Genomic DNA, 9232 nt, shown 5'->3' with positions numbered 1-9232 from the left:
AAAAAAAAAAAAAAAAAAATTAGCCGGATCTGGTGGCGGACACCTGTAATCCCAGCTACTCAGGAGGCTCAGGCAGAAGAACTGCTTGAACCCAGAAGGTGGAGTTTGTAGTGAGCCGAGATCGCACCACTGCACTCCAGCCTGGGCGACAGAGTGAGACTCCAACTCAAAAAGAAAAAAGAGGCTGGGTGTGGTGGCTCACGCCTATAATCCCAGCACTTTGGGTAGGCCGAGGCGGGTGGATCACGTGAGGTCAGGAATTCAAGACCAGCCTGACCAACATGGTGAAACTCCGTCTCTACTAAAAATACAAAAATTAGCTGGGCATGGTGGCAGGCACCTGTAATCCCAGCTACTTGGGAGGCTGAAGCAGGAGAATCACTTGAAACCAGGAGGCAGAGTTTACAGTGAGCCACATTCACACCACTGCATTCAGCCTCAGTTACAGAGTGAGACTGTCTCAAAAAAAAAAAAAAAAGGCATGTACTGCATACCTGTTCCACTTTTGCACAAATATTTTATTTCTAAAGTATGTCTGGGCTCTGGCCTAGGGTGAATGAAGTTCAGATCCCAGCCCTACTATTTCCTGGCTGTAGAATCTTGGTCACTTACTATTTGTTCCAAACCTTTTTGTCATCATCTGTAAAATGAGAATGGTAATGTTAGTGTGCACTGTTTGTGGGAGGAGGACTGGCAAGAATATGAGACTAGGAGTTTGGGCTCTTGAGCTTTGGGCCTGGCCTTCAAATTTCCACTCTTTCACTCACTAGCTAAGGGGCCTTGGGCAAGTACCTTATTGTGACTGTGCCTGTTTCCTCAAAGAGAGTCACGGTAATGTAGTACTCAACCGATAGAACTGAAGTGACTATTGCATGAGTCAGTATTTGCAAAGAATTCAGAATAGTTCCTGGCACACAGCACTATGGAAGCATTAGCTAGTATTATTATTCCCTATATTGCTGTTGAGCATTTGTCCTAGTGCTTGGCACATAGTAACTGTTCAATAAATACTACTTTATATCATTAAAATATTAGAGGCTGCCCAGCCATTTCCTGAGACATCTACTACAAAAGAATTGTGCATGGTTTGATTTTGTTTTTCACATGGTTTGGATGATACAGGAAGAGGGACTGGGAGTCGTTCCCCTGCAGGTAGCCCAGCTTCAGTAGAAGGAGAGGAAGCTGGCCCTGAGGTCTGGGTTATCATCCCCATTCTCATAGCACTTTCTTCTGTTTGCCCAGGCCCATTGCTGGAAGACTGGGACATTATCAGCCCCAAAGATGTCATTGGCTCCGACGTGTTGCTGGCTGAGAAACGGTCATCACTGACGACTGCTGCCCTGCCCTTTACACAGTCCATCCTCACTCAGGTGTTTTCAGGGACCCTGGGGACCCAGCTGTGGTTGGAGGGCAGAGCCTACCTGTCACCCTGGTTCTCAGCATGCTGGCTGGCATCTGCCCTTACTCCACGCAGTTGATCCCTCCTTCCTTCTCATAGGTGGGCCGTACCTTGTCTAAGGTCCAACAAGTGCTGAGCTGGTCATATGGGGAAGATGTCAAGCCCTTCAAGCCACCCCTGAGCGATGCTGAGTTTCACACATACCTGAACCACGAGGGCCAACTCTCCCGACCCGAGGAATTGCGCCTGCGGATCTATCATGGCGGTGTGGAGCCCTCGCTGCGAAAGGTGAGCATCCTCAGTCATCTGTTGGGTCCATCACTGCTGCACTCATTAACAGCTCCTGAGACACATGCAGTCAGCCACACTGCTGTGGGCAAGGGTGGAGATGTTCCAGGGCACGAAGCTCTCTTTAGGGAGGGGTGAGCAGTCGGAGGCCTAGCAGACTTATCAGAAGGAAGACAGAGGCCCAAGGAGGGTGGGTGGGTGGCGACTGATAGACACTGGGGTGTGGCTCATCTGGAGAATTCCAGCCTCATCCCTTTCACCCCTGGCCAGGTGGTGTGGCGGTACCTGCTGAACGTGTATCCAGATGGACTGACAGGCCGAGAGCGGATGGACTACATGAAACGCAAGAGCCGCGAGTATGAGCAGCTCAAGAGCGAGTGGGCCCAGCGAGCGAGCCCTGAGGACCTGGAGTTCATCCGCAGCACGGTCCTCAAGGATGTACTGCGCACTGACCGGGCCCACCCTTACTATGCGGGGCCTGAGGATGGCCCACATCTACGGGCGCTGCACGACCTGCTCACCACCTATGCCGTTACCCACCCACAGGTGTCCTACTGCCAGGGCATGAGTGACCTTGCCTCACCCATCCTCGCCGTCATGGACCATGAGGGCCATGCCTTTGTTTGCTTTTGTGGCATCATGAAGCGCCTGGCCGCCAACTTCCACCCTGACGGCCGCGCCATGGCCACCAAGTTTGCACACTTGAAGCTGTTGCTGCGACACGCTGACCCTGACTTTTACCAATACCTGCAAGAGGCAGGCGCTGATGACCTCTTCTTCTGTTACCGCTGGCTGCTGCTGGAGCTCAAGCGTGAGTTTGCCTTTGATGACGCCCTCCGCATGCTTGAGGTCACCTGGAGTTCGCTGCCCCCTGATCCTCCTGAACATGAGGTAGAGCTGGTTGGACCCCCCAGCCAAGTGGCAGACACTGGTTTTGGTGGCCACAGGGGGTGGCCCGTGCGACAGAGGCACATGCTGAGGCCTGCTGGTAGAGGAGGTAGTACCTTTGAAGATGCTGTTGACCACCTGGCCACAGCCAGTCAGGGGCCTGGTGGTGGGGGGCGTCTCCTGAGACAGGCCAGCTTGGATGGCCTCCAGCAACTCAGGGATAACATGGGCTCCAGGAGGGACCCTCTGGTCCAGCTGCCCCACCCAGCTGCCCTTATCAGCTCCAAGTCCCTCTCCGAGCCTTTATTGAACTCCCCAGACCCACTGCTCTCCTCCTTTTCCCACCCTGATTCCCCATCTTCCTCATCTCCACCATCCACCCAGGAGCCCTCTCCCACTGGTGATATGGCTGTAGGATCCCCCTTGATGCGAGAGGTAGGCTCCCCCAAAGACCCTGGAAAGTCCCTGCCACCTGTACCACCAATGGGCCTGCCCCCACCCCAGGAGTTTGGCCGGGGGAACCCATTCATGCTGTTCCTCTGCCTGGCCATCCTGCTGGAGCACCGCGACCACATCATGCGCAATGGGCTGGATTATAACGAGCTGGCCATGCACTTTGACCGCCTCGTGCGAAAACACCACCTGGGGCGCGTCCTGCGCCGGGCCAGGGCTCTCTTTGCTGATTACCTGCAGTCAGAGGTGTGGGACTCGGAGGAGGGGGCTGAGGCCACAGCCACATCTTGATCAGGCTTTCTCCAGCCCTCCGTTAGCTCCACTACATCTCCATTCTTTGCCATGAGGGCCAACACATGAGACCCCACCTCCCTCCCTGCCTGCCAGCCCTAGACCTGTTGGAGCATAGATCCCTTCCTCCCCAGGTCTAAGTATGTGGAGCTCTGCTTAGGCACTGCCCCACAGAGGCCACGCCTCTTTATTCTGTTTCTGTTGTTTTGTTTTTAACAACTATACTTTGCACACATGAAGGTCACTGTGGTTTGTGTGTTTCTCTGCCTCCTCCCTGGGTTTTGCTGTAGATGGAGTCCTCAGGGGCCCTTTACCTGATGGAGGGGAAATAATTCACTTGGTGGAGAGAGGCTCCAGCTTCCCCCTTGTGATGGGGAGAGTGGATGCTGAGAATCGGTTCCTGAAGGTGAGCCCAGGTGGGGCACTGCTTGAGGAAAGCCTGAGTCTGTTTTTTTGGTACATCCATCTGCCTGTAAGGGTCTGTATTATGGCTGTGAATATATGTTTTCAGGACAGCGCCCTGGATGAGAGATAAGAGAGTTCCTGGCTCAAAAAAGGACAAGATTCTTTACTGAGATAGGGAAGTATGGGCTACTTAGAAACGTTGGACCAGCCACCCCTGGCATTCCACATGTCACCATTTCTAAGATCTTGACCTCTCTGTGAGGTTTATGCACCAATGCTGGCAGCCCTGGGCAGGGGCCTCAGCCTCCTTTTTGTTTTCCACTTCAGACAGGTACCGTGCAGATGTTAACAAGGTTTGAGGGAGGCACGTGTCACACATGAACATGAAAGCCCAATCATCACATTGTTGAATTACAAAAGGATCTAGCACTCCTATTCTTGTCACTTGCTTTGGAGCCAGTTTGAAGGACTGTGGCCTAGCCTATGCCTAGGGGCCCTAAACTGGGATTCCAGCTCACAGCACCTGTCTTAACCATTTCAGCAATAGAAACCACTTATTTACCTTCTTCATCTCACAATGGACAAACATCAAACACTGATAAAACGCGGGCCATAATAGAATTCACTTCATTATTTGGAGGATAATGATCAAAAAAAGGTCCTTTTTCCCACTGACATGCTCAGAGGATGGGATTCTCTCACAGGCCAGGTGCTGTCATCCACAAAGGATGGGTGAAATAACTGGACTTCTCAGGTCACGGTCTAGCCACACCAGCTTCTCCCAAGTACTAACCAGGCTTGACCCTGCTTAGCTTCAGAGGTCAGACAAGATCTGGCATGTTCCAGATGGTATGGCTGTAAACCGGGCTGGGCTCTGGCCTGAGCTGTTGCACTAGGCAATGCTGCCAGAGATGAGGAGGCATCAGGGCAGTCATTCCCTCTGCTGTTTGCCCCGAGAATGCCATACAAACCTGGGGGTGACCCTTAAAAGGCTCCCGTCACCCCCAGTATTGGGGGGAAGCTGACTATTCCTCAGATGAGAGCCCAGTCCCTTGAAGAGCAGGACAAGACTATTCTGTGTCTAGGGGGCTCAAGCACTGTGTGTGGGTCTTACGAGTGCATTTTGTGGAAATGGGCTCAGACTCCCCAAAGGGCCATCCAACGTATGGGAGTGTCTGGCCTTCTGAGGTCCTGAAATGTCTCTCTTGTCAGTAAACAGCTAATACCCTCTGGGATGCATTCTGTGATTAATGAGCTCAGGTGTTTGAAGGACCAGACAAGCCAATTCTGTGGATGGTAGTTTGGGACCTCTGAGGACAGAAGAGTCCTTTCTGTGAATAGGAGGCTCAGATACCCTGAAAGGCAGAAACCTCTAATATTCCTCTAGGATACTTGGGGTTTCTGGTTCCTGCAAAGATGGCAGACACCACAAGCTACTGATTCCTTTGCCCGAAACCAACTCTGGAGAAACTAGAGAGGGAAACATGGGTTCCAGAAATTGCAACATAGCAATGAGAGACCCATGGGGAAATGGAAGACTGTCTTTCACTGGTGTGTGTTTTGACGGGTGGATGGGCGGATGGCCAGAGGCAGTAAACAGAGGATAGGTTAGGGAAAAAGAGATTTACGTTCTGGCTCTCACCTCTCCCCTAGATTGCCTTGGGGAGGTCCTTGTTTGCCCCCTTCATTGCATTAGTCATCCAAACCGCTGGTACACATGTCTGGGAAACTAGGATCAGGGCAGCAAGGGCCCTGCAGGGGAAAGAAATAGGCAGCCTGAGGAAATCAGTCCTCCACCTCTCCCACTCCATCTGTGATTTACCATAAGGAGACTGCACTTCTCTCTTTGTTTTTTTTTTTTTTTCTTTGAGACAGAGTCTTGCTCTGGTCACCCAGGCTGGAGGTGCAGTGGCGCGATCTAGGCTCACTGCGCAAACCTCCACCCCTGGCGTTCAAGGAGGATTCTCTGTTGTCCTCAGCCTAAGTAGCAGCTGGGACTACAGGCGCCTGCCACCACGCCTGGTTAATTTTTGTATTTTAGTAGAGACAGGGTTTCACCTTGTTGGTCAGGCTGGTCTTGAACTCCTGACCTCAGGTGATCCACCCAGCTTGGCCTCCCAAAGTGCTGGGATTACAGGCGTGAGCCACCGCACCCAGCCAAGACTGCCACCTCTTAAAGCGGTTTTTCCCCGATGGTTTAAAGATGAACCCCACGCTAGGGGGATTGTCAGGTGTCCAAAGAGCAAGTGAGCGGGATAACTGTGCTTCTGTGGTGCCTGTGGCTGTTCAGCCTCTGGCTCCTCTCCCACACATCCTTTTACCCCTGGAGCTCCAGGTCATTGAGCTGACTTGAGTCGGGCCTTCAGCCTTTCCTCAGTATGTTCTATCAGCCAGGAGAGCAGATAATTTCAGGGGTGTATAAGTTCACCGCCAAAATAACCAGACACCAGGGCAGTATGACTTCCACCAAAGAAAAATAAACTGGACATTCTCTAGTGCTGGATAATAAATTACCCCAAACTTAGCCACTTAAAACATCACGGTTTCTGGGGTGGGTGCGGTGGCTCACGCCTATAATCCCAGCATTTTGAGAGGCCGAGGCAGGCAGATCACCTGAGGTCAGGAGTTTGAGACCAGCGTGGCCAACATGGTAAAAACCCATCTCTACTAAAAATACAAAAAATTAGCTGGGCATGGTGGCGCACCTGTAGTCCCAGCTACTTGGGAAGCTGAGGCAAGAGAATTGCTTGAGCCCGGGAGGCGGAGGTTGCAGTGAACCAAGATTGTGAACCTGCACTCTAGCCTAGGCGACAGAGTGAGACTCCGTCTCCAAAAAAAAAAAAACAACAACAACAAAACTATCACAGTGTCTGAGGGTCAGGAATCTGGAAGCAGCCTAGCTGGGTGGTTTTGACTCACGGTCTCTCCTGACGTTTTACTCAAGTTGGCAGCCAGGACTGCAGTCGGCTGAAGGTTTCACTTGGCTGACAGACCCACTTCCAACATGGCCCACTCACAGGGTCATTGGCAAGAGGCTTCAGTTTGTCACCACCTGAGCATCTCCGTGGGCTCCTCACAACATGTCATCCTAACGAGCAGGTGAGACCGTGACCAAGACAGAAGCCACAATGTCTATCATAACCTCAGAAAAGACAGACCATCACTTCTGCTGTATTTTATTGGTCACATAGACCAACCCTAGCACAACATGGGAAGGGGACTATACAGGGCATGAATACCATGAGGCAGGAATCATCAGGGGCTATATTGGAGGCGGGCTCCTACACTGGGTAACGTATAATATCTGAAGCAGAAGTATTGAAACAGATGAAAATTTTAAATAAACATAATAAATAAAACTATCAGAATATAGGACTGGGCGTGGTGGCTTACGCCTGTAATCCTAGCACTTTGGGAGGCCGAGGTGGGCAGAGCATGAGGTCAGATGACACCATCCTGGCTAACACAATGAAACCCCGTCTCTACTAAAAATACAAAAAATTAGCCAGGTGTGGTGGCAGACGCCTGCAGTCCCAGCTACTTGGGAGGCTGAGGCAGAAGAATCGCTTGAACCCAGGAGGCGGAGGTTGCAGTGAGCCGAGATCACGCCACTACGCTCCAGCCTGGGCAACAGAGCGAGACGCTGTCTCAAAAAAAAAGATTAAAATATAAAACAGGAACTAGAGATTATAAAAGGACCCCAAAATGTTAGGTGTGAGTATGATGGTAGACAAAAACAAAACAGCCCGGCGTGGTGGCTCATGCATGTAATCCCAGCACTTTGGGAGGCCGAGGCAGGAATATCACTTGAGCTCAAGAGTTTGAGACCAGCTTGGGCAACATGGCAAAACCCCATCTCTACATAAAATACATCTCTACATAAAATACAGGTGTGGTGGTGCACCCCTATGGCCCTGGCTACTTGGGAGGCTGAGGTGGGAGAATCACTTGAGCCCAGGAGGTTGAAGCTGGAGTGAGCTGAGATCGTGCCATTGCACTCCAGCCTGGGTGACAAGAGCAAGACCCTGTCTCAAAAAAATAAAAATTTTTTAAAAAAGTGTAAATGGAGAATATGGAATGAGATGTCCCAGTAGTAATTATAAAAATATTTGAAACACAGAGACCCTCACTGAATTTAGTCCAACAGCATACACACACACACACAAAGATTGAGAAATATTGAAAATGAAAGGATGGGCTGGGCGCGGTGGCTCATGCCTGTAATCCCAACACTTTGGGAGGCTGAGGTGGGCAGATCACGAGGTTAGGAGATCGAGACCATCCTGGCTAACACAGTGAAACCCCGTCTCTACTAAAAATACCAAAAGTTAGCCGGATGTGGTGGCGGACTCCTGTAGTCCCAGCTGCTCAGGAGGCTGAGACAGGAGAATGGTGTGAACCTGGGAGGCGGAGTTTGCAGTGAGCCAAGATCAGGCCACTGCACTCCAACCTGGCTGACAGAGCAAGACTGTCTCAAAAACAAAAAAAAAGAAAAGAAAAAGAAAGAAAATGAAAGGATATAGCACACTAAAAGCCCAAAGAAAGCTAAGATAGCTATCCTAATAGCTAAGAAAATAGGTTGGGCGCAGTGGCTTCTGCCTATAATCCCAGCACTTTGGAAGGCCGAGGCGGACAGATCACTTGAGGCAAGGAGTTCAAGACCAGCCTGGCCAACATGGTGCAACCCTGTCTGTACTAAAAATACAAAAATTAGCCTAGAATGGTGGCATGTGCCTATAAACCCAGCTACTCAGGAGGCTGAGTCAGGAGAAGCGCCTGAATCCAAGAGGCGGAGGTTGCAGTGAGCTGAGATTGTGCCACTGCATTCCAGCCTGGGTGACAGAGATGGAGACTCTCAAAAAGAAAAACAGTTGATAAAAAAGCAGAGGAACAAACCCAAAGGATTGAATCGTGGAGGAAATAATATAAGGAAGGAAAAAGATACGATAGAGAATTGTTAAGTAACAATAAAGATTAACAGAATAGGCCAGGTGCGATGGCTCACACCTGTAATCCCAGCACTTTGGGAGGCCAAGGCAGGCATATCACTAGAGGCCAGGAGTTCGAGACCAGCCTGGCCAACATATGAAACCCCGTCTGTACTAAAAATGCAAAAATTAACCAGGCATGGTGGTGCATGCCTGTAGTCCGAGCTACTCAGGAGGCTGAGGCAGGAGAATTGCTTGAACCTGGAAGGAGGAGGTTGCAGTGAGCCAAGATTGTGCCACTGCACGCCAGCCTGGGTGACAGAGTAAGACTCCATCTCAAAAATAAATAAATAACAAACAAACTAAAAAAAGAAAAGAAAAGAAAGAAAAAACAGGCGCAGTGGCTCAGGCCTGTAATCCCAGTGCTTTCAGAGGCCAAGGCAGGCAGATCACTTGAAGGTCAGGAGTTTGAGACCAGCCTGGCCAACATGGTGAAACCCCGTCTCTACTAAAAATACAAAAAAAATTAGCTGGGGGCGGTGGCTCACGCCTGTAATCCCAGTACTTTGGGAGGCCAAGG

General features: G+C 50.7%; 1 protein-coding gene across 1 annotated transcript in view; it reads left to right on the top strand.

Moving 5' to 3' along the window:
* Nucleotides 1-4954, top strand: part of LOC108513589 (TBC1 domain family member 25) — an 18980-nt gene extending 14026 nt beyond the window's left edge. Inside the window, exons 2-4 of the mRNA XM_017849395.1 lie at nt 1243-1370; nt 1499-1687; nt 1958-4954. Coding sequence (XP_017704884.1) covers nt 2015-3319 — 1305 coding nt within the window. The 5' untranslated portion in view covers nt 1243-1370; nt 1499-1687; nt 1958-2014 and the 3' untranslated portion in view covers nt 3320-4954. The remainder of the gene's footprint in view (nt 1-1242; nt 1371-1498; nt 1688-1957) is intronic.
* Nucleotides 4955-9232: the final 4278 nt, after the last annotated feature.

Source organism: Rhinopithecus bieti, unplaced genomic scaffold, assembly GCF_001698545.2.
Source record: "Rhinopithecus bieti isolate Rb0 unplaced genomic scaffold, ASM169854v2 scaffold_33308, whole genome shotgun sequence".
Lineage (NCBI taxonomy): Eukaryota > Metazoa > Chordata > Mammalia > Primates > Cercopithecidae > Rhinopithecus > Rhinopithecus bieti.
Note: the sequence above shows the minus strand (reverse complement) of the source record. Positions and strands in the feature narration are given on the sequence as shown.